At 46.8% G+C, this 25,641-nt stretch overlaps 2 protein-coding genes across 6 annotated transcripts in view; both read right to left on the bottom strand.

Annotated features, from left to right (window-relative positions):
* MRAS (muscle RAS oncogene homolog) overlaps positions 1-25,641 on the bottom strand; it is a 325,869-nt gene that overhangs the window by 7,983 nt on the left and 292,245 nt on the right. For all 5 annotated transcript variants that reach the window (XM_050779738.1, XM_050779736.1, XM_050779740.1 and 2 more), the window contains 2 exons: positions 25,234-25,444; positions 77-230 (listed from right to left, as the gene is read on the bottom strand). In XM_050779738.1, coding sequence (XP_050635695.1) covers positions 77-230; positions 25,234-25,426 — 347 coding nt within the window. In that variant the 5' untranslated portion in view covers positions 25,427-25,444. The remainder of the gene's footprint in view (positions 1-76; positions 231-25,233; positions 25,445-25,641) is intronic.
* FAIM (Fas apoptotic inhibitory molecule) overlaps positions 1-25,641 on the bottom strand; it is a 296,369-nt gene that overhangs the window by 245,533 nt on the left and 25,195 nt on the right. The window lies entirely within an intron of this gene.

Raw genomic sequence — 25,641 nt, 5'->3', positions numbered from 1 at the left:
AAGCGCGAAAGCGAGCGCGCCCTAGGAGGCAGGCGCAGGCCTCTTCCCAGTACTCTCACCTGTGTTTGATGCTTACCTGTCTTTGACACGCAGGATGAGCTGGTGGAAACGGTCCACGTGCTCGAAGCTGGCCTTGTCGGTGACGGAGTAGACGATGAGGAAGCCATCCCCCGTGCGCATGTACTGCTCCCGCATGGCGCTGAATTCCTCCTGCCCGGCTGTGTCCAAAACTGGGGTGGGATGAGGCCATTCAGGGGCTGTCCTCATCCACCCTGCAGCCCCCACAGCCTGCAGACTCCCAGACTCCCACACTGCTGCTGCTGTCCCTACCGTGGCTCAGTCCAAGCTGTCCCACGAGAGGCTACACAAGCTCTTTCTCTGGGGCTGCTCGAAGGGTCCCAGCTGAAGCCCCCCCGCCCCCACCTTGAAGCCTGCTTCAGGGTGAAGCTGTGACTTATTGTGGACCCACCAAACCCTTCTCCTCCAATTTCACCCCATGTGCTTACTGGGCCTAAGTTCTCTGATCTACAGAGGCGCCTCATGAAGTCAGTGATGAACTACATCATTCTGTGCTACATAATCCCTCTGGCCAGACCTGGGCTTGGATCCCTGCTGCAAGGCCTATAAACTGTGACTCTTTGGGAGGTTGCCTGACTCTCTGAGCCTCCCCTTTCCTCCTATATAGATGAAAACAGTGCCTCTACCTTGTACGCCCTAGGGCAGGAGAGCTTATTTATGGACATGCCTTGGGGAATGCCCTGAAGAGGCCATCTGGGCAGGAAGGGCGTCTCAGCCCCCAAGGGGACAGATACCAGGGAGACCCTGGGGGAGGAGTGGCCCCTTACAGCCAGGGCATTTCCTCCCAGGCTGGGACTGGAAGCTCTTCCTCCTAACCCATCCATCCCCTCTACTACTCCTGCCCAAGTGCTCGCGCTCCTCGCCCCCACCTTCCTCCAGCCTCCTTCCTGCGGAGGGCAAGTCTCATCCCTCTGCTCACAGCCACAGCTCAGTAGGCAGGTGGGGTTCCTTTTAGCAGTGCAGGCCTGACCCCTTCCTGCCCTCCAGGAGAATAAAGTCTGAACCTGCAGCATCCTCCAAGCACCTGCTCATGGCTTAGCCTCCCCTGCATCTTCCCAGTCCCCCTACTGTCTGACCAGATCCACTTTCCCCCTCTCCCGGGAGGCAGGGGAGCGGCTGGTTACAGATTTTGGAGCCAGCCCACTGGGCAGTCTGGCTCCTCATGCCTGGGTGTGACCCCAGGCAAGCTACCCTCTCTGTGCCACCATTTCCTAAAATAGGGATGGTCAAGGTAGTTTTCAGTTAATAGATGTAATGCCCTCTGTGCAGTGCCTGGCACAAAAGCCCTATGGGAGGGTCTGCTGTGAGCTTGCCATCCTCACCGGGGTCTTCCCTCCCGCTCTTGCTACCCTTGCAGCCCAGGACGCTTTCCTCCAACTTCCCCTTCCCTCCCCTTCTCCATTGGCTTTGGTGAGTCGACTCTGACTTGGCTGTTGCTGGAGCCCCAGGACTGACGCCAGCCCCATGCCAATGCCTCCGGGAACACTTCTGGCTGCCCGTGTAGTTGTCCCCAGCAGGACTGTTAGCTCCCAGGGGTAATGGCAGGTCTGTGCCAGTCACCTGTCTACTCAAGGCCTGGCCAAAAAGTAGCCCCGAATAGTACCTGAATGAAAAATAAATGTGAAGTCTGTCCATTCTTATTCATTCATTTAAGGAATGTCTGAGTGCCTGCTGGGTGGCAGAAGTGTTCTAGGCCCTATGGACAGAAGGCAAATGAGACCAAATCCTTGCTTTTATGGGACTCACCATCTAGTAGTGAGACAGATCAACAAATGAATGGCTGTTATTTGAGTGGAGATAGATACACAGTGTGAAGAATGATATAGTTGGCTGAGGGTCACTGGCAGAAGTTGGTGTCATTTTGGATAGGGAAGGAGGACCACTATCAGGAGGTGACATTTGAACAGTGACTAAATGAGGGGCCGGAGGGAGCCACATGGCCTAGCGGAAGAGCACCCCAGGCAGAGGAAACACAACAAATTCGAAGGCTCAAAGGTGGAGGCGTGCAAGGGCAAGAAGGGGAGTGAAGGGCGTGTGAAGGATGGAGAGGAGGTGGGGGCAGACAGTGGGGCCTGCCACACTGTGTAAGGTTCGCTTGGTTCTAAGCAAGACAGGGGCCACTGGAGAGTTTGCGTGAAAGAATGGCATACTCTGGCCTGGTGTGGTTGGCTCACTGCAACCTCTCCGCCTCCTGGGTTCAAGCGACTCTCCTGCCCCAGCCTCCCGAGTAGCTGGGATTACAGGCGCCCACCACCATGCCCAGCTAATTTTTTGTATTTTTAGTAGAGATGGGGTTTCCCCATGTTGACCAGGCTGGTCTTCAACTCCTGACCTCAGGTGATCCACCCGATGCACCTGATCCACTGAAGATGCAGGATTAGCCTCTAATTCCAGCGCTTTGGGAGGCCGAGGCAGGTGGATCACCTGAGGTCAGGAGTTCAAGACCAGCCTGGCCAAATGCAGAAACTCTGTCCCTACTTAAAATACGAAAATTAGCCAGGCATGGTGGCAAGCGCCCATAATCCCAGCTACTCACGAGGCTGAGGCAGGAGAATCCCTTGAACCCAGGAGGCGGAGGTTGCAGTGAGCCGAGATAGCGCCACTGCACTCCAGCGCGGGAGACAAGAGCGAAACTCTATCTCGAAAAAATTTTAAAAAATGAAAAAGAAAGAAAAAGAACAGCATGCTCTGGAGGACATCTTGAAAAGTTCATTCTGGCTGCTGAGGAAAACAGAGCAAGAGTGGAAGCAGGGACCCAGTGAGGAGGCTAGCACAAGAATCCAGGCAACACACACTGGTAGAGCCGAGGGCGGGGAGTGGGTGCTGCGGGAAGTGACCAGACCAGGGCCACTTTCCAAGACAGAGTCAACAGGAGCAGAGCTTTCTGGAGGAAAGTGCGGGGATAGAGAGGTGAGAGAAAGAGGCACTGAGGATGATGCCTGTTTCTGGCCTGAGTGTCTGGGGGAATAGTGATGTCAGATGCTGAGGTGGGGAAGTCTGGGTGAGAAACAGGGTTTGGGGGACTCAGTTTTTGACACAGGCTTCAGAGCCTATTAGACACCATGTTTGACTTCCAAAAGGTGTCTGGGGACTTAAGTCAGACATAGAGAAGAGAAGAGGGGGCAAGAGATACAGATGTGGGAGTTGCCAGTATATAGATGGCAAGGAAAGCCACAGGACAAGCTATCTGGGGACGCCTGGGAATCCACATCTCCTTAGGCAGGCACCTTTACACAGTACCCAAGAAAGTAGCCTGTCCCCACAGCCCATCATTGCTGGACATCCCCTGGAGTCATTCGGCACTTCAGAGGGGCCAGTGATGGACACGAGGACCCAAGAGGTGCCCAGGGCATAAAAGCAGCTCATGGCTACTTCTGCTCCTTCCCTGGACCTCAGTCTCATGTAGGAAATGAGGGGCGGGGCTCCGGGACCAGTAGATATCCTTACAGCTCTTATATCCTAGAACTACTTCATCTGGATGTGAAATGAAGAGGTCAGAAGACAGGACCTACAGCCAAGGACCAGGCAGTTTCCCCTGTATTTCCCAGGAGGGAGCAGGAAGACCACACCTTCAACTAGAGGGACTGCAGCCTTTTTTTCTTAGGAAAAAAAAAGAATTCCACTCAGAACTGCAATTAATAAAAGAGATGGAAACAGCATGCATTTGGCTGAAGTGTGGATGGAAAGGCCTGAATTGAAAAGCAGAAGATGGCTGGGCTCGGTGGCTCACACCTGTAATCCCAGCACTTTGGGAGGCCAAGGTGAGTAGATTACTTGAGGTCAGGAGTTGAAGACTAGCCTGGCCAACATGGTGAAACCCCATCTCTACTAAAAATACAAAAAATTAGCTGGGCGTGGAGGTGGGCACCTATAATCCCAGCTACTCGGGATGCTGAGGCAGGAGAGTTGCTTGAACCCGGGAGGCGGAGGTTGCAGTAAGCTAAGATCGCATCATTGCACTCCAGCCTAGGCAACAAGAGCGAAACTCTGTCTAGAAATAAATAAATAAATGAAAAAGAAAAAGCAGAAGACATTAAGGCAAGATCGTAATTCACATATTTATAGATTTTGAAGGTATATATTATCTAAACAAAAACTAGAGATCTAGGATATTTTAAAATATGTTCAAATTAAAAAAAATAATAAGGAGTTGAAAATCAAAATGGGCCCTATGGAAAGGAAAAATAGTCATCTCAGACATTGAAGGTCTTAGAAATTATATCACGCAGGCTTTCTGAAAGAATTCTTACAAAGTAAAAAATAAATTCATGAAAGAGAAAGATGAGTGATACTACAAACAGTGGTAAGAGAAGGAAACAGCAAAACATAAGAGTTAAGTTTAAGGCCAGTGCAGTAAGTTCAAGCCTATAATCCCAGAACTTTGAGAGGCTGAGGTAGGATGATAGTCTGAGGCTGGGAGTTCGAGACCAGCCTGAGCAATATAGTGAGACCCCATCTCTACACATTTTTAAAAGAACAGGCAAGTTTAACTAAATGTTGTTGCATAATTTGAAGAGAATAGATGATAATGTGGAACTAAAATCTATGATGATCCAATGTGTAAGGGTAGGAGCCAGGAAAAAAGTAAGTACTAAAGTTCTTGCCTCATTTGTCAAGAGGCTAATGATCCTGATTACATCTAGATGCTGACAGAAAAATATGAGTATACATACATGTACATATATAGCATAACCACTAGTAGAACAGAAGTAAAACCTCAAACTTCCTAAGCAGCAGAGGAAAAATAGGAAAAAGTAAGTGAAACCAATCCAACAAAAGGCAAAAATAAACTTAAAAAAAATAAGCAAATACAATAAAAAGTAGGCATGAAATAAGATAGCTGAAATAAATCTATGATTCACCACAATAAATGCAAATGGATTAAATTCACCTATTAAAAGCAGATACTAAATACAAAACCCATTTGCCTGCTTTCTTACAAAGACACATATAAAGCAAAATGACAGAAAGGATGAAAAATGGAAGGATAAAAAGACAATGCCAGTCACATGGTAACCAAAATAAAAGAAGTGCGTCTACAAATTGGAAAGGTACAAGCATCAAGAAGTGCCACAGTCATCAATCATAAGCATCTAGGCATGTTGCTTAAATATGTATGTGGACAAAAAAACGGATTTTTAAAAACAGCAGGAATTGACAAATTCCAATAATCATTATGAGAGACTTGAAGAGGCCTCTCTTAAATATAGAACAAATGATCTTCAGAAGCAATGTCCTATCATTAAATAACAAAATTGAAAGACTTGGCTGGGCAAGGTAGCTCATCCCTGTAATCCCAGCACTTTGGGAGGATAAAGCGGAGGATCGCTTGAGCCCAAGAGTTTGAGGTTTCAGTGAGCTACATTCTTGCCACAGAACTGCAGCCTCTGGGGCGGAATGAGAACCTGTTTCTAAAAACAAAACAAAATTTAAGCTTATTCTGAGAGACAGAGAGAACAAACTTTATACTCAAATAGTAAACAAACTTTTTTTATTTTTTTATTTTATTTTATTATTAAAAAAATTTTTTTTGAGATGGAGTCTTGCTCTGTCGCCAGACTGGAGTGCAGTGGTGCAATCTTGGCTCACTGCAACCTCTGCCTGCCAGGTTCCAGCAATTCTCCTGCCTCAGCCTCCCGAGTAGCTAGGATTACAGGCATGCGCCACCACGCTCGCTAATTTTCGTTATTTTTAGTAGAGATGGAGTTCCACCATTTTGGTCAGGATGGTCTCAAACTCCTGACCTCGTGATCCACCTGGCTTGGCCTCCCAAAGTGCTGGGATTACAGGCATGAGCCACTATGCCCCGCCGTGAAGCATTTTAAAACACACATCAAATTTGGCCATATATTAGGTCATAAATAAAAATTTCAACAAATTCCAAAAGGCAGAAATCCTATAGGCTAAGTTTTGTCCTTTATCTGAAATGCTTGGGACCAGAGGTGTTTCAGATTTTTTATTTTTAGAAGATTCTGGAATATTTGTATATACATAATGAGATCTCTTGGGGATGGGACTTAAGTCTAAATACAAGATTCATTTATATTTATACACATAGACTGAAAATAATTTTATACAATATGTCCAAGAATTTTGTGTATAAAACAAAGTTCATGTTAAGTACTTATATGTGGACTATTCACTGTGGCGTCACATAAGTGCTCAAAAAGTTTCAGATTTTGAATCATTTCAGATTTCAGATTTTTGGACTGCAGATGCTCAACCTGTACTGTAACAGGATCAGAAATGAACAGAAACAAGAGTATAAGAGAATCTAGCGACCTGAAAATGTTAAAAGCCATACTCCTCTGTAACTCTCCAGTTAAAAAGCAGAAATCACAGTTTAGAATTCAAGGACAATCAACAGTAATAAAACCTCTGATTTAAGGCCAAAGTGGTACTTAGAGAGGAAAATTATAGCTTTAAATGCATTTCAGAAACTAAAACTGAAAATTAACTAAACACTTAAATCAAGAGGCTAGAAAAGGAAAAATAAATAAAATAAGAGAGAAAGAAAAAGGTATCAATAAAAGTAAAAATTGCCAGAGTAGGAGGAGGGGAAAGTAGCTGATATCTAAAAATCAAAAGCAGATTCTTTCAAAGAACCAATTTTTAAAAACCCAACTTTTAGCAATTCTTATCAGAGAAAAAAAGACAAGCATTTGGAATGAGAAAAGGCCTCTGACTATGGATACAGCTATATATTTAATTATGGAGAAAAACATACACAGTTTGATAATAATAAATTTCCAATTCTCAACGAAATGGATGGTTCAAGAAATATAAATGATCAAAATTGGCTCCAGAAAACATATAAAACCTGAATACACTAATAATTACAGATAAAACAGAAGGGACAAAATCTACCCCAGGAATGGTATGAAGCTATCCATTGGTCTGGGAGGGCTAGCAGGCGAGAGGGGTGTGTGGCTGAGTTGGGCCTGCTCCCAAGTAGCACTAGCCCACCCCTTGTCTAGTCCACCCCTCCACACACATACACCTGGAAATGCCTGGCCACAGGCCCCTTGTCAGCAGTTCTGATTCCAAGGCTTCCTGCGGGAGGGTGAAGATAATGGGCAGCTACGCTTTTAAGAAATTATGATCCTGCCTGCATTCCACATGCCTGATGTCATGAAGGTAGGAGGACTCCAGAGACAGAAAGTATTAGTCACTGTGGAGAAGAGGTATGCTGCCAATGTGTGTGTGCGTGTGCGTTTGTGAGAGACAGACAGACAGATAGACAGAGACAGAGAGGCAGCCAGACCGGGGGAGGAGGAAGGGGAAAGATAAATGGAGAGACAGGGTCAGTGTTGTGCACAACTGTCTGCGATGCTCCAATCCTCCCACTTGAGGATCAAGGGATCAAGGGGCCCAGCAGCTTTGCAAAGGAGGATTTAACAGAGACCCTGGAACTGCTGGGAGTCTGGGGACTTCAGATGCCAAGGCAAGCCCCACATGCTGGCAAGGCATGCAGTCCCAGGCAGGAGGGCAGCCAGCATGGAGGGGCACCAGCCTGGGGCCCTGATGTAATGGTTAAGACCTTCTCCTCCTCCGCCTCACCTCTCCCCCTTTTCTCTGCTTCTCCTCCTCCCTTGTCCCCTTCCTGCTCCCTCCTGGGAAATACTAGGGAAACTGCCCATGCCTGGGATTACAGGCGTGAGCCACCTTCTCTCTCCCTCCTCCACCCAGGCTTCCAGAGGGAGAAAAGTCACAGCATGAGCTCTAGGGGCTCCGACATTGGCCCACAGCCCAGGGTACGGTCAAGATCTTTGGCTAAAAGTGGTCCCACCCACCGTGCTCCTGCTGGCAGCCAGCACTGTGCCAAAGGCTTTATACACACCCGCTCTCTCAGTCCTCTTCACAGCCTTGGAAGGAAGATATTACCATCCTCCTAGTATAGATGGGGACACTGAGGTCCAGGAGTTACAGGAACCCACTAAAGGCCACACACCAGGAAGAAAGGTGTTCCTATTTCCCTAAGGCCCAAGCGTCCCAGCCTGTCCGGTCATTTTTCTTCAACCAGAACCACCACTGTCTGGCCATCCTAGAACCGGCTGGGCTGTATCTCCATTCCAAGCCTTTGCCCAAGCCATGACCTCCATCTAGAATGCCCTTTCCCCTCCTCTCCACTGGCCGTCCCAGCCGCCCACCAGCTGGGATGCAGTCCATCTCCCCTCCTCCTCACAAGAGCGCCCAGCCTCTGACCTCCATCTTTGAACCCTTCCTGTTGCATGTGTCATCGATTCCTCCAAGTTTGGGCCTCTGGGCCTGGCTCAGCTCCTCACCATGGGATAGAGTCCCAGAATGTAGGAGCCTGGCTTTCACTTCCCTGGGCCCACAAAAGCTTCGGCACCCAAGGAAGGCTCAAAAAATACTTGCAGAACGACTAGACGAATCATCTGCACTCTACAGGAAATGCCATCACTGGGTTAAAACAGCCCACTCCGGCTTTAGGGGAAATCACTAAAAACTGACTTTTAAACTGTTATGACACACGGCAGGGAGCGGTGGCTCACACCTGTAATCCCAGCACTTTGGGAGGCCGAGGCAGGTGGATCATGAGGTCAGGAGTTTGAGACTAGCCTGGACAACAAGGTGAAACCCCATATCTACTAAAAATACAAAAATGAGCCGGGCATGGTGGTAGGCACCTGTAATCCCAGCACCTTGGGAGGCTGAGGCAGGAGAATCACTTGAACCTGGGAGGGGGAGGTTGCAGTGAGCCAAGATCGCGCCACTGCACTCCAGTCTGGGCAACAAGAGTGAAACTCTGTCTCAAAAAAACAAAAACAAAAACTTTTATGACACCCCTTCAGGGTGAAATAAGGGTCATGGAATATCAAGCAATAGAGAAAACAATTTCTAGAGATAATATGCCTCCAAAGGCCATACCTAAAGTTTTCTTTTTTCTTTTCTTTTTCTTTTTTAGACAGAGTCTCATTCCATCACCCAGGCTGGAGTGCAGTGGTACAATCTCAGCTCACTGCAACCTCTGCCTCTTGGGTTCAAGTGATTCTCGTTCCTCAGCCTCCCAAGTAGCTGGAATTACAGGTGCATGTCCCCACTCCCCGCTAATGTTTGTATTTTTAGTAAAGATGGGGTTTTGCCATGTTGGCCAGGCTGGTCTTGAACTCCTGGCCTCAAGTGATCCGCCTGCCTTGGCCTCCCAAAGTGCTAGGATTACAGGCATGAGCCACCGTGCCCAGCCCCATGCTAGAGTTTTCTATGTATCTCTAATTCACAAACCCGTCATGGGAGGCAGGAATGATTATGCCCATTTTACAGAAGAATAAGGTGAGGAAGCTTAAGAACAGATTCAAAAAAATAATGTCACTTAGTTGTACATACATAGTGATGAAGGGTATTTACTATTTTAATTTGTGCTCCCCTTTCTGGGTAATGGGTGTGTATGGAGTGGGGTTGGGTGCTGGGCAAAAGGGCTGATGCACTCACCACGCACTGTTCCTAGAAAAACGGCTACTTTCTTGAACTTCTCCAAAATGCTGGCAGGGTGCAGACAGCCAGGACACCTGGGACTCCCCAAGGGGAAGGGGGCTAAAGTCCTGTAGTGGGCACCAATTGGCTCCCTGGTGACAGGGAAGAGTCCCTTTGCCAGTGGCCCCAACCTCCCTCAACACCCTGGCTTAAGGATAGCATCAGGGGAGAAGTGCCGGCCACCAGCTTTAGGGGTTGCTCATGCTGGAGGCCACACTCCTGCAGCTGTGGGGAATGGAGTGAGGGGGTCTTGGGATAAGTTTTCACAAGGCCCATGATCCCCAGAATTGGTGTACAAACTGCATATGTGGGTACACATTCTGGGGAGATGGTCTATGGTTCTGTGGGATTCTTAGAGGAACCTAGAATCCTCAATGCTGCTCTCAGGGAAGGAAGAGAAGAAAGGGGAAAGGACAGCAGGGGTCTCAGCTGTGTAACTAGAGGCCAGGAATATCATGCGAACAGATGGGGGCCTGGCAGTGCAGAGAAACAGGGAGGCAAGTGGGAGCACTGGCCTATAATCCCACTCCACCTTGCAATCCCTCTGGGAGGCTGGCATTTGACAGGTGAAGAAACAGAGGCAGGGCAAGGCTAGTGATTTGCTTAGGTTCATATGGCTAATGAGCAGTAGAGGCAGGATTTGAACCCACGCCCGTCCGATTCCAAGCCTTGCTCTGCTTCTCACACCAGCCTGTCTTTGAGCAGGGAGTCAGCAGTGGCATCCCCACAGCCTGTGAAGAACAGCAGGTCTAAAAGGAGGGGTGAGGACAGAGTTGGAGGACAGAAGCCTGGAGGCTTCCTGCATTCACTCCACTTGCTTACACCAAACTCTCCACCTACTCCGCACCTGCGCCTGGGCAGCCAAGGGTAGCAGGGAAGCGAAAATTCATGAGTGCACTGGCTTCTCCCCCTTTAAAGGCCTGAGCATCAACTTCCAGGGCCTTCAGAGTGTCCGCCATCCTTCTCCATCATTCTCCCACTGCCTGGGTGACCACCACCCGCCCCTCCTCTTCTGCCAAAGCTTGCACTCTCAGCTCAGGAATTGAAACAGGGATCCAACAGGAGATAAATTCCACATGCTTGCACCCCACATCACCCACCTGAGAGGCATGGGGCCCCTCACACACTGCTGGGAGGAATGTGAAACAGTGAAGCCACTTTGGAAAACAGTTTGGTAATTCCTCAAAGTGTTAAACATAGAGTTACCAAATGACCCCCAGCAATTCCACTTCTAGGTATATACCCAAGAGAATTGAAAGCAAGTTTTCACATGAAAACTTGCACATGAACAGTCACAGCAATATTACTCACAATGGCCAAAAGCAGAAACAACCCAAATGTCCATTGATTGATGAAAGAATAAACAAAATGTAGTATATGGCCAAACGCAGTGGCTCACGCCTGTAATCCCAGCACTTCAGGAGGCTGAGGCAGGCAGATCACCTGAAGTCAAGAGTTCGAGACCAGCCTGGCTAACATGGTGAAACCCCCTTGCTAATAAAAATACAAAAATTAGCTGGGTGTGATGGCACACACCTGTAATCCCAGATACTCAGGAGGCTGAGGCAGGAGAATTGTTTGAACCCAGGAGGCAGAGGTTACAGTGAGCCAAGATCGCGCCATTGCATTCCAGTCAGGGCAACAAGAGTGAAACTCTATCTCAAAAACAAAAAACAAAATGTAGTATATCCGTACACTAGAATATCATAAAAAAGAATGGAATTCTGATACACATTGCAGCAGGATGAACCTGGAAAACACTGTGCTAAGTGAAAGAAGCCAGGCGCAAGAGACCATGTGCCGTCGCATTCCGTTTCCATGAAACATCCGGAGTAGGCAAATCCATAAAGGCAGGAAGTAGATTAATGGTTTCAGGGACTGAGGAGGGGGGACAATAGCGAGTGAGTGCTCATGGGTAAGGGGGGTTTTGAGCAAGGGAGGGGATGGATACTTTCAGGAATGAGTGGCAGTGATTACAATGATTACTGATTTGTTAATCAATCAGCAATATGTGGTTGCACAACTCTGTGAATACACTAAAAACCACTGAACTGTACATATGAATTTCGCATGTGAATTTTCTCTCAATAAAAAAAGTTATATGAGAAAAAAATCAACACACCTCCCTTCCTGTAAAACACATGCCCTCTCGCTAGGGTGGATGACCCAGCCCTGCTCCTAAGACCACCCTCTCCAGCTGGGCACTGGCTCCCGGTCCCTGCCACCTGTGCGAGGACACTGCTGCAACTGTTGTTCCTTCATCATCCTATTCTCTATTGGTTTATTTCCACCAGCAGGTAAACGTACTCTAATTTCTCTCATCTTAAAACAAAAATACATTGGCCGTGAACAGTGGCTCACGCCTGTAACCCCAACACTTTGGGAGGTCAAGGCAGGTGGATCACCTGAGGTCAGGAGTTCGAGACCAGCCTAGCCAACATGGTGAAACCCTGTCTCTACTAAAAATACAAAAATTAGCTGTGTGTGGTGGCAGGCACCTGTAGTCCCAGCTACTCAGGAGGCTGAGGCAGGAGAATCGCTTGAACCTGGGAAGCAGAGGTTACAGTGAGCCAAGGTTGTGCCACTGCACTCCAGCCTGGGTGATAGAGTGAGGCTCTGTCTCAAAAAATAATAAATAAATAAATAAATATTTTTTAAAAACTCAAAAATACAAAAAAATGAAGCACAAAAATTTACAAATAAAGCTGGGTACAGTGGTTCATTCCTGTAATCCTAACACTTTGGGAAGCTGAGCTGGGAGGATCACTTGAGCCCTGGAGTTTGAGAGCAGCCTGGGCAACAAAGTGAGACTCTGTTTCTACAAAAAATACAAAAATTTGCCAGGCCTGTGGTCCCAGCTACTGGGGAGACTGAGGTAGGAGGATTGTGGGAGGTCAAGGCTGCAGTGAGTCGTGATCATGCCACTGAACTCCAGCCTGGGTGATAGAGCAAGACCCTGTCTTAAAAACAAACAAAAAAATTACAAATTAAAACCCCGCCCCTAGGCCTCACCTCTCCCTCCCACTACTGTTCATTTCCGTCTTCCCCCTTACAGAAACACTTCTTGCCTATCCTCGCTGCCCATTCCTCCTCTCCACCACTCTTTCTTGAACCCACTCTCATTAGACTTTCATTTCCAACCATTCCATCAAAACTGATCTTGTCAAGTCTCAAATGACCTCCATGTCACTAAATCCAATGGGTGCTTCTCAGTTCCTCACCCTGCTGGGCTCCTGGCCGGCCTCTCATGCAGTTGATGGTCCCTGCCTTTGTGAAGCACCTTCTTCACTTGGCTGCAGGATGCCACTCTGGCCTTGGTCTTTATCCAACTGCAGTGACTGGTCCTGCCCTGTCTCCTCTTCTCCCCAGCCTCTAAACATTGGTGGGTCCTTCTCTAACCACAGTCACATTCTTGGTGATCTCTCATCCTGCAGCTTTATAGGTCACCACCCAGATTTCCATCCAGCCCATACGTCTCCCCTCCTACGGGCTTAGATATCCAGCTGCCACCTTGACTTCTACTTGTATGTGTGAAAGGCATCCTGGATTTAACATGTCCAAAATTAGACTCTTGATTTCCCCCCAAAACTTGTTTTTCACTGTTCTTCCTAATCTTGATAAATGTAACTCTATTCTACTGGTTCTTCAGGCCAAAGATGCTTCCCTCTCTAATAACCTCATATACTCCATCGACAAATCCTGTCGTCTCCTCCTTCAAAACACATCCAGAATCTACCCTTCTTACCACCTCCTCCACCAATGCCCAAGCTCACCATCAGGAGCTTCTTTACTGGTCTCTCCGATTCTGTCATGGTTCCTCTGTGTTCCATTCACACCAGAGCCAGAGTGAGCTCTTCTCACTCGCCGGGCCAGGAGGGCAGAGGGATAAGGAACTGAGAAGTACCCATGTTTTAAACACGTTAGATTATGTCCTTCCTCTGCTCAAAAATCCTCCAACGGCTTCTCATTTACCTACAAAACCCCACGAGATCAATCCCTTCCAGCTACCTACCTGACCTCTCTCCTACTAGCCATGCTCTCACTTGCTCCCCACTCTGGCTTACTAGCTATTCCCCACACAGGCCAGGCACACCCCTGCCTTAGGGCCCTTGCACCTGATACTCCCACTGACTGAGATTCTCTTCCAGATACAGGTGCAGCTTTCTCTTTTAGGTCTCTGCTCCAACATTCCCTTATCAGGAAGGCCCTCCTTGACCAGCCAAAACAAGAGAGCAACCCCTGCCTCACTGTGATTCCCTTACCTTGTCTTACTCTTAATCGCAGCACTTATCACCACCTGACACCATATATATTTGTTTATGCTCTGTCTCCTCACCCCACTGAAACATAAGCTTCATGAGAGCAGGGACTTCGATTTGCCAATTGCTACATCCTCAGAGCCCAAAAGAGAGATGGATACATTAGCAATTATTTGCAGAATGAATTAGTGAACATATCCAGGTACACAGGACTCAGGGTTCAATTCACACAACTCTGGGTGGAGAGGTATATCCCTAAGTCAGGGGCTCAAGCCTCACTCCTGGACCTCCCTAGACACAGGGACACATGTCAGTGGCCCATGATCCATACAGGTGACGGGACCTATTCTTGAAACCATCAAGCCACCTCATAAATAATGTAAACCAGACACAGTGGCTCACATCTGTAATCCTAGTGCTTAGGAAGCCAAGGTGGGAGGATCACTTAAACCCTGGAGTTTGAGGCTGTAGTAAGCTATGATCATGCCACTGCACTCCAGCCTAGGTGATATAGTGAGACCCTGTCTCTAAAAATAACAATAAAAACAACAATAATATACATCATATTAAAGCGATCACTGCAACAATAGCATCTACTAAGGTCTGCTATGTGCCAAGCCCCTTGCAAGGTGACTTGTTTCCCCCCTCACTCAATAAACAATAATTAAACACCTAATAGATGCCAGGTCTGGGCTGACATCAGAGATACAATGGTGGGCACGGCCCTTTTCCTCAAGGAACTCACAATTTATATTTTGTTCATTTATCCTTTGCAACAACTATGGGGTGTATCTCATTTGGATACAGATCCCACTGATGAGGGTGCAAGGTCTTTGTCCAGAGGCAGCCCAAAGGGAGGAGGAGCCCCAGTCACCAGAGCCAGGGCGTGGGGAGCACAGGCCGACAGAGGCAACACTGAGGCCCAGGGAAGGTAGCATCACCCAACACAATGGCAGACAGGGGAGGTCTCAGATCTATTGGTCAGGCTGGTGTGCTTGGCCCAAACTGGTCACGTGACTTCTAACAGTGACCAACATGAAGTTCTGAAACTCAGGCAAAACGCCACATTAACTGCCATATATGACCTGATTGTCAGCAAGGGAAGTGGAAAAACACTTGGATTTTGGGATGCTGACAAATTTGGAATGAGCCCGGGCTGCGCTAAGAGTTGGGTGTGGGGAGTTGCATATTCCACTCACACCTTCACCACTGAGTCCAAGCCTCACTGAGCTGACTCTAGGTCCGTGGCTGGAGGAGGCTCCCTCAGCTCCAAGTCTGGCTAGTGGGTCTGGGAAGGGCCCCTGGGCGCAGGGCAGCAGCGGCAGCAGCACTTTTCCAGTGGTAGAGAGTACTTCACTATTTTACCAATAGAGCAGCAGTACTGAGGTACACTGGCTGCAGAACAGCTGTGCTCACCTGGAAAGTGATTTACTCTCACTTCACTAATCTCAATTTCACAGAATTGTCACAAGGATGAAATAAGGCATCCTTGTAAGAGACCTTAGTATGAGGCCTTCAAGAAAAGTCTGGTCGGTAGTAACTGCTATCACCGCTCTGAGGACAGACAGCAAAAGAAGATCTGGGAAGAGATCTGTCAGCAATGTGAGGAAGGCCTTTCTACCAGCGAGCACTGCCCTGGGCACAGTGGAGATCAGTGAGGCATTTCAGCAGCGTGGCTGATGCAGCAGGGACAAAGGGTCAGGCCCAGGCCTGCAGGGCTGGATTGCATCATCTCAGGCCAGCAGCCATGCTTCCCCATGAAGGGAAAGAGGGAAATTCCTCCCACATCACTGCTGGCAGGGGAAGGGCAGCTTCCCCTTGGTGGGGGACAGGCCAGCTCTGCCTGCACCCCATTCTTAGTTGGGGCCTATGGAGAGTGCCCACTCTAAAGCTGGCCTAAGGCCTGCTGAGCATAAAGCCCCCTGGTAAAGCTCCTGGCTCAGGAAAAAAAAAACTCTCAATAAATGTTCCTTTTCCTCTGCCTGTCCTTCCAATGTCCTCCTCTCCTCCCCATCCCCAGAAAGAATGTGGATTCAAGTGTGCGGGGAAAAGCCAGGTTCAGGCCCCTCTGAGAAGACAACAGCACTTGTGTCTGAGGTTTGGGCAGAAGCCAGGGTGGAAATGTCCCAGCTTCTGAGGGTGCAGGAGAAGAGCCAGGCTTTTGCTCTTTGAAAACACTGGGCCCTTGCTGAGGAGACGGAGACAGAGAGGTTGTGGAGCTGGGCCCAAGAGCCCCAAGGTGGGAAGCGGTGTCTGGAGACCCAGGGCCCACTGCTGTTCTCCACTGATGGAAGAAAGATGCGAAGTTCCAGAGGCTGGCTGGGCAGAGGGCAGGGCTGGGAGAGAGAGGGTGGGGAGGCCCAGAGACATCTGCCCTGTTGTAAGTGGGCAGAGGATTTGGTCAGCATCCCACCCTAGAGGCCCAAGGCCTGGGCCAAAGCAGGAGGTAGTGGGACGGGGTGGAGGACACGCTCGGCAGGGTCAAGAAGCCCAAGATCCGGCTCTCCAGCTAGCTAGGTCTCACCCTAGGCTAGTGACCTCTCCATCTGTACCTCAGTTTCCAATATTGTAAACTGAGGGGCTTAGCAGCCTTCTATCCCTAGCCAACAGAAAAAATAGGCACACAAGAACTCTAAGACAAAAGAAGGAAAGCAGGGACCTGAACAGGTATTTATATACCATGCTCATAGCAGCATTATTCATAATAGCAAAAAGGTGAAAACCACCCAAGTGTCCATCCACAGATGAACAGATAATGAAAACATGGTATATCCATACAGTGGAATGTCATCCGGCTTTAAAACGGACAGAAGGCCGGGTGCGGTGGCTCATGCCTGTAATCCCAAAGTGGATCACAAGGTCAAGAGATTGAGACCATGCTGGCCAACACGGTGAAAATACTACCCGTCTCTACTAAAAATACAAAAATTAGCTGGGTGTGGTGGCGCGCGCCTATGGTCCCAGCTACTCGGAAGGCTGAGGCAGAAGAATCACTTCAGCCCAGGAGGCAGAGGCTGCAGTGAGCTGAGATCATGCCACTGTACTCTAGCCTGGCAACCGAGCGAGACTCCATCTCAAAAAAAAAAAAGGAAAGAAATTCAGAACATGCAGCAACATGGATGAACCTTGAACAGATTGTGCTAATTAAAATATGCCAGCCACACAAAAGGACAAATATTATTCTACTTATCATAGCACTTAAGTGAGGCATCTAGATTAGTCAAATTCAGAGACAGAAAGTAGAAGCCAGGCGCGGTGGCTCACGCCTATAATCCCAGCACTTTGGGAGGCCAAGGTGGGTGGATCACCTAAGGCCAGGAGTTTGAGACCAGCCTGGCCAACACGGTGAAACCCCATTCCTACTAAAAATACAAAAATTAGCCAGGTGTGGTGGTGCATGCCTGTAATCCCAGCTACTCAGAAGGCTGAGGCAGGATAATCACTTGAACTCAGAAAGTGGAGGTTGTAGTGAGGCGAGATCACGCCACTGCATTCCAGCCTGGGTGACAGAGTGAGACTTCATTTTAGAAAAAATAAAGAAAGAAAGTAGAATGGTGGTTGCCAAGGACTGAGGAGAGGGGAAAAAGGGGAGTTAGTGTTTAAGGGGCAAGGGATTAATAACCCGAATATATAAGAAACTCAAACAACTCACTAGCAAGAGAAAATAAAATAAAATTCTGATTTAAAGGGCAAAAGACCTGAATAGGCATTTCTCAAAAGAAGACAAACAAATGGACAGCAGGTATATGAAAAAATTATCAACATTGCTAATCATCAGAGAAATGCAAATTAAAACTACAATGAGATAACATCTTACCCCAGTTACAATGGCTATTATCAAAAAGACAAAAAATAACAAATGCTAGGGAAGATGTGAAGAAAAGAGAATGTTTGGATATTGCTGGTGGGAATATAAACTAGTACAGCCACTATGGAAAATGGTATGGAAATTCCTTAAAAAACTAAAAGTCGAGCTGCCATATGGTCCGGCAATCCCACTGCTGAGTACATACTCAAAGGAAAGGAAATCAGTATATTGAAGTGATACCTGCACTGCCATGTTTATTGCAGCGCTAGTCACAATAGCCAAGAGTAAGGAAGCAACCTAAGTGCCTTTCAGTGGATGAACGATAAAGAAAATGTAGCATATACACACAATGGAATGTTATTCATCCGTAAAAAAACAATGAGGCTGGGCACAGTGGCTCATGCCTGTAATGCCAGCACTTTGGGAGGCTGAGGTGGGCAGATCACCTGAGGTCAGGAGTTCGAGACCAACCTGGCCAACATGGTGAAACCCCATCTCTACTAAAAATACAAAAATTAGCCAGGCATGTTGGCAGGTGCCTGTAATTTCAGCTACTTGAGAGGCTGAGGCAGGAGAATTGCTTGAACCCGGGAGGGGGAGGTTGCAGTGATCACACCACTGAACTCTAGTCTGCCTGACAAGTGCGAGACTCCGTGTCAAAAAAAAAAAAAAAAAAAAAAAAAAAAAAGAAAGAAAAGAAAAGAAATCCTGTCATTTGCAGCAACATGGAGGGAAGTGGAGGTCATTATGTTAAGTGAAATAAGCCAGGTACAGACAAATATCGCATGTTCTCACTCATATGTGGGAGCTAAAACAGTAGATTTCATGGAGGTAGAGAGTGGAATGATTGACACCAAAGGCTGGGAAGGGTGTGTGGGTGGGGGGATGAAGAGAAGTTAGTTAATGGGTACAGAAATACAAAGAGATAGAAGGAATAAGTTCTAGTATTTCATAGCACAGTAGGGAAATTATAGTTAACAATAATTCATTGCAAATTTCAAAATAGCTAGAAGAGAAGAACTGTAATGTTCCCAATACAAAGAAAGAATGTTTGAGGTGATGGATATGCTAATTACCTGGATTTGATTATTACCGTGTCCTCAAAACATGCAAAAATATGATATCAATAAAAGAAAAGGAAGCACGCAGAATAGTGGTTGCCAGGGACTGAGGAGAGGGGAGAATGGGGAGTCAGTGTTTAATAGGTACAGAGTTTCAGTTGGGGAAGGTGAAAAAGTTCTGGAGATGAACGGGAGGGATGGTTGTAGAACAAAGTGAATACACTATATACTTAAAGATGGTTAAGATGGTAACTTTTATGTTATGTACACTTTATCACAATAAAACAAACACAAAACTCCATGGCTCTGGCTAAGGTTTGGGGCTTCCTGATTCATGACAAGAGAAAATTGGGGTGAGGGGAGTCACACAGCCGAAAGCCGAGGTGAAGTGGGGTTCCAACGTCAGAGACGGGAGTAGAGGGCTGAGAGCATGGAGATGGTACAGCCGGAGGGAACCCCACAGTGGAGAAGCGGGACCAGACGGGGAGGAAGAGAGGCTCCCAGGGTTGGGCCCTTGACAATGTAAAGTGAGATGAGGATCCCAAACCCCTGCGGGAAAGAACTCAGAGCAGGCTTGCTCCAAAGCCTGGGGGTCCCGCAGCCACAGGAGAGCCTGGCTGCTGGCCCGAGGCCAGCCAGCTCCTGCCTCTTAGGTTCTGGGAGGACACAGGCAATGTGACTTCTCGGAAGAAAACCAGAAACAGGTTTGCAAGAAAGCAGGCAGCCTGTGAGAATAATCAGTGTGGAAGTCACAGAGAAGGCTTCCTTAAGCAGCTTGCAAATCTCCGAAGTGAGATTGAGATCACAACCGGAGCACCTAGCTCTCTGAAGGACCCTGGGTGAGGAGTAAGAAGGGCAGGGGAGGTGTGACAGTCCAGCCACACCCACTTCTTCCTGGGATTTCAGCTCCCCTTCCCAGAGGCACAAGGATCCACTGTGCTGTCGGGGAGGATTTTCCTACACAACGAGACTGACAGTGAATAGGAGTCAACAGGTAGCTCAAACTGTTGCTGGTTGTGTGAAACTTTGCTGTATTTTCTTCATCTATAAAACAGAAATAACAGCAGCAACTACCACGATAGCATTTGTAAGGATTCAAGGACAGCAAATGCAATGTGCTTAGCACGGGCCTTCCACACCATTTCTGCCCATTCAGTACCCCGTCATCAAAATTATCATTCTCTTTCTTCTCATCATCATGCTGCCACGTTTTTACTCTTTCTGAGTTTGGAAGAAGAGAAACTGCAGAGTTGAGAGTCCCTGGAGTTCAGTGGGGTACAGGGTGACTGAGGGCACCTCCAACTTAGCACCTCCTTGAAGATGGCATGGCCTCAGGGGAGCAGGACCTCTGGGATCCAGATGCCTAGGGAAGTCCTGGCCATCCCAAGGGTGTAGGCCACTCCAGAAAAGTTCAGCTCCAGAAAGGTTCAGAGTTACTCACTGCAACCTCCGCCTCCTGGGTTCAAGCGATTCTCCTGCCTCAGCCTCCCGAGTAGCCGAGATTAAAGGTGCCACCACGCCTGGCTAAATTTTTTGTATTTTTAGTAGAGGCAGGGTTTCACTATGTTGGTCAGGGTGGTCTCAAACTCCTGACCTCCACCACCCTCGGCCTCCCAAAGTGCTGGGATTACAGGCGTGAGCCACCACACCCGGCCAAGTCTTCCTTTTCTTAATAGCAGATCTAATGGAGTGGAGAAGTATCTAATCTGGGAATCTGGTGTCTATTCCTGAGGAAAGCCTGGGTGGGCAATGTCCTCAATCGGGCCTGACTCTGGTGGCAGAATTAGAGGTTTAACAAATTCATTCTTCTAAAGCAACGCCATGGAGAGCCCAGGTGCTTCAGAACACAGGCTTTGCAAATGCACGCTTCTAATATAAGGCTGCGACCGTGTTGCCCCTCTCCCTGCTGCTCCGGCTATGTTATCACAAAATCTTCCTAAAAATCAATCTTGAGGAAAACATTTTTCCTCAGAAACCAATTTCACATCCAAAGTTACTCAGAAAAAAGTTATAGAAGTTTATATGGCTGTAGAGAGAAATACTGATTGAGTTCCAATGATGTACCAGGCATGGTGTTACTTTCTTACATGCATCATGCAATGTGTTTCAGAATGTTTTCTATGGAACGTAGTTCAGTAGTTCAGAATCACATGCAAAAAATGACCCCTGTGGGAAGCCCTAAGGACAATGTATCCTATCACTACACCTCTAATATATGTTTGCATATTAAAGGTTCTATTGTTTTTTTCTTTTTTTTTTTAGATGGAGTCTCGCTCTGTCGCCCAGGCTGGAGTGCGGTGGTGCGATCTCAGCTCACTGCCTCCCAGGTTCACGCCACTCTCCTGCCTCAGCCTCCAGAGTAGCTGGTACTACAGGTGCCCGCTCCCACACCTGGCTAATTTTTTTGTATTTTTAGTAGAGACGAGGTTTCACCATGATAGCCAGGATGGTCTCGATCTCTTGACCCCATGATCCGCCTGCCTCGGCCTCCCAAAGTGCTGGGATTATAGGCGCGAGCCACCGCACCCGGCATGTTAAAGGTTCTTATAAGTCCTGCAGTGAAGAAACTTGTTTACATTTATTTAACTCAGTATATCCCAAGTGTGCCATATATTCCAATAGGTGATACATGAAATGAGTTTAGAAAGTGCACAGATGTAAGTTTTAATTTTAATAGTTATATATACATATTATTGTGAGTTAGAAAAAAACAATATAGCTAGCACATCAAACCTGTCACTACACATATATTGTTCAAGGTTTATTCATTCATTTGGTCATTCCACAAATGTTTACTGGGGACCTACTATGAGCCAAGCAGTATTCTAGATGCTAGGAATAATGCAGTCAATAAATAAAGTCCCTGCTCTCAGACATTTATATTCTAGTCAGCAGAGACAAAAACACAAACAAAGATAAAATATGTTCAACCATAAAAGGCAGAATAAAGAAAAACAGAGCTGGGCATAGAAATGACAGGGGTGGGATGGATACTAGTGTCAATGGTTTGGTCAGGGAAGACCTCTTAGATAAAGTGACATTTGAGCTGAGACCTAAATGAAATCAGTGTTTCTGCAGGAAGAATGTTCTAGGCAGAGAGAAGACAAAATGCAAAGTCCCAAGATGGGAAGGTGCTTGGTACCTGGTCAAACTGTTCAAAGTCCCAGGGCTGCAGACAAACCCTTGGAGGATGGTGCTTTTTAAAATTGAGATACAATCTACACGCCATAATATTAATACTCTAAAAGTACATAATTCAGTGCTTTCAAAATATATTTACAAAGTTTTTTGTTTTGTTTTGTTTTGTTTTTTGAGAAGGGGTCTCACTCTGTTGCCCAGGCTGGAGTGAGGTGGCACAGTCTTGGCTCCTGAGCTCAAGTGATTCTCCCACCTCAGCCACCCGAGGCTAATTTTTATATTTTTAGTTGAGATGGGGTTTCACCATGTTGCCCAGGCAAGTCTCAAACTCCTGAGCTTGAGCAGATTGCTTGAGCAATCTGCCCACCTCAGCCTCCCAAAGTGTTGGGATTTACAGGCCTCGTGAGCCACAGCGCCCGGCCACAAAGCTGTATTTTTTTGAAGTCATGATTTGGTTCTGCTTCTGGCCAAGACGGAGTAACAGGAACCAGATTTACCTTCTCAGCTGAAACAACCAAAAGACAGACAAAATATGTGGGAGGATTGCCTCAGCCCAGAAGGTCTAGGCTGTGGTGAGCCTGGATCACGCCATTGCACTCCAGCCTGGGTAACAGAGCGAGACCCTGTCTCAAAACAAAAACAAAAACATCGTCCCACAAAGAAAACTCCAGGGCCAGATGGCCTTGTTTGTGAATTCTACTAAACAGTTAGGGAAGAAATACGAATTTAACTCAAACTCTTCCAAAAAATTGAATAACACTTGTTCTATAAGGCCAACGTTACTCTGATACCAAAACTAGACACAGACATTACAAGAAAACTATAGACCAATATTTCACAAGAACACAGATATGAGAATTGTAAACAAAAGGTTAGCAAATCAAAGCCAACCATATTAAAGGATAATATATAATGACCAAGTGGGGTTTATTCCAGGGATGCAATGTCAGTTTAATACCAGAAAAAAGAAAAATCAAGGACCAGGGATGGTGGCTCACACCTGTAATCCCAGCACTTTGGGAGGCTGAAGTGGAAGGATTGTTTGAAGCCAGGAGTTCGAGACCAGCCTGGGCAACGAAGGGAGATTCCCCCCAATCTCCACAAAAACGTAAAATATTAGCCGGCACAGTGGTGTGTGCCTACAGTCCTAGCTACTGGGGAAGCTGAGGCAAGAAGATCTCTTGAGCCCAGGAGTTTGTGGTTGCAGTGAGCTAAGATCGTGCCACTGCGCTCCAGCCTAGGTGACAGTGCAAGACTCTGTCACAAAAACAAAACAAAACAATCAATGTAATTTACCATATTAAACTAAAAAAGGAAAACCATATGGTTATCTCAGTAGACACAGAAAAAGCACTGGACAAAATCCAACATCCATTCCTGATAAAAACTCTCAGCAAAAGGAATAGAAAGGAACTTCCATGACCTGATAAAGGCCATCCATAAAAAGCCTGCAACTAACATCATACTTAACGCTAAAGACCGAACACTTACCCTTTAAGATCAAGAACAAGACAAGGATATCTGTTCTTGTCACCTCTTTTCAACAGGGTGCCAGAGATTTTAATCAATGAGATAAGGCAAGAAAAAGAAATAAGAGCCATCCAGATTGGAAAAGAAGTAAAACTGTCTTTACTTGCAGTCACTATGGTCTATTCAGAAAAATCCAGCAGAATCTACAAAAAAGACACTAGAACTAATAAGTGAGTTTAGCAAAGTTGCAGGTTACAAGATTAATATACAGAAACCTATTGTTTTTATATATACTAGCAACAAATAACTGAAAATGGAAATAAAAAACCACAAATAATAATTTACAATAGCATCAATACAGATGCAGGTATAAATCTGACAAAACACGTAGAAGACCTATGCACTCAAAACTACAAATAAGCTGGGGCGCGGTGGCTCACGCCTGTAATCCCAGCACTTTGCGAGGCTGAGGTGGGTGGATCATGAGGTCAGAAGATCGAGACCATCCTGGCCAACATGGCGAAAGCCCATCTCTACTAAAAATACAAAAAAAATTAGCTGGGTGTGGTGATGCGTGCCTGTAATCCCAGCTACTTGGGAGGCTGAGGCAGGAGAATTGCTTGAACCCAGGAGGCAGAGGTTGCAGTGATCCGAGATTGCACCATTGCACTCCACTAGCCTGGTGATAGTGAGACTCTGTCTCAAAAAAAACCAAAAAACCAAGACAAAAAAAACCTACAAATAAAATTGACAAGAGAAATTAAAGAAGACCTAAATAAATAAATAAACAAATGGAAAGAGATACTGTGTTCATGGGTTGGAAGCCTCAACATTGTTAAAATATCAATTCTCCTCAAACAGATCTACAGATTCAACACAATCCCAATCAAAATCTAGGGTTTTAGAATTTAACTGATTCTAAAACTCACACAGAAATACCTTAGGACCTAGACTAGTCAAAATAACTTTGAAAAAGAACAAAGTTGGAGATGTAATGCTACCTGATTTCAAGCATCTCCTAGAGGGTGTGTTAAAACATGGGCTGAGGCCGGGCGCGGTGGCTCAAGCCTGTAATCCCAGCACTTTGGGAGGCCGAGACGGGCGGATCACAAGGTCAGGAGATCGAGACCATCCTGGCTAACACGGTGAAACCCCGTCTCTACTAAAAAATACAAAAAAAAAACTAGCTGGGCGAGGTGGCGGGCGCCTGTGGTCCCAGCTACTCGGGAGGCTGAGGCAGGAGAATGGCGTGAACCCGGGAGGCGGAGCTTGCAGTGAGCCAAGATCCGGCCACTGCACTTCAGCCCCGGCGACAGAGCAAGACTCCGTCTCAAAAAAAAAAAAAAAAAAAAAAAACACACGGGCTGTTGGGCTCACCCTCAGAATTTCCAAATCAGTATGGCCCTGAGAATGTGCATTTCTAATTAGTTTCCTGATGCTGTGGCTGCCGCTGGCCTGGCTGCCACACTTAGAACTAGTAATCCAGACTAATTCACACTCAGCTAGAAACAAAATGTCAGATGCAAGAGATTCCCCCCAAAGGAATATATATACAAGTACCAAGTAAACTATGTTCATTAAGAAACAACATGCTTTTCCCTCTTTTATTAGCTAAAGACATCCATAACTGTTAATCAGAGATTCTGATCAGCAAGAGAAAACAATCATGTCATTGCTGAGCTGGCATGATTCTAGCCTCCCCTCTTTGTTGAATGCACATTTTGGTTTCCATGAAACCTTGCAAGTCCTCTACGCAGGCCTTCCCTGTTCAGAATTCACCCTGAAAATGACACAGGGCTTTATACCAACCATCCCGTAACAGCAACATTAAGGAAACCACCTTGCCCCACTGAAACCTGTCAAATGTCCCTGATCCTCCCCATCTACTATCCTACCCAATGCAGGGCTGCCACCCAGGTCTCACCGTCCAAGATGGCCCACTGATTGTCAATCTCTGTATGTTTCAGGTAGGAGTCTTCAATGGTGGGGTCATAGTCAGGCACAAAGATCTTTTGGAAAAACTGGATGGTGAGGGCACTTTTGCCCACACCCCCATCCCCCACCACCACCAGCTTGTATGTGGGGAGGTTGTCACTGGGGACGGCGCTGGTTGCCATGTTTCTCGAAGGTCAGACCTGCGGAAGGAAGCAAGACGTGTGGAATGAGACAGAGGGCTTTTTAACTTAGGGGAAGATATTCATGTGTCTTCCTCCTTTATAAAGTAATAAATACTCTCACTTATAAAGAGGTTTGAAAATGAAGAAATGCAAAAGAAAATAAAAGCATTACACCTGGTCTCACTACCCAGAGACAGTCACTGTTAAAGTGATTT

This window comes from Macaca thibetana, chromosome 2 (genome assembly GCF_024542745.1).
Source record: "Macaca thibetana thibetana isolate TM-01 chromosome 2, ASM2454274v1, whole genome shotgun sequence".
In the NCBI taxonomy this organism is placed as follows: Eukaryota; Metazoa; Chordata; class Mammalia; order Primates; family Cercopithecidae; genus Macaca; species Macaca thibetana.
This window is presented reverse-complemented; position numbering and strand designations above follow the sequence as displayed.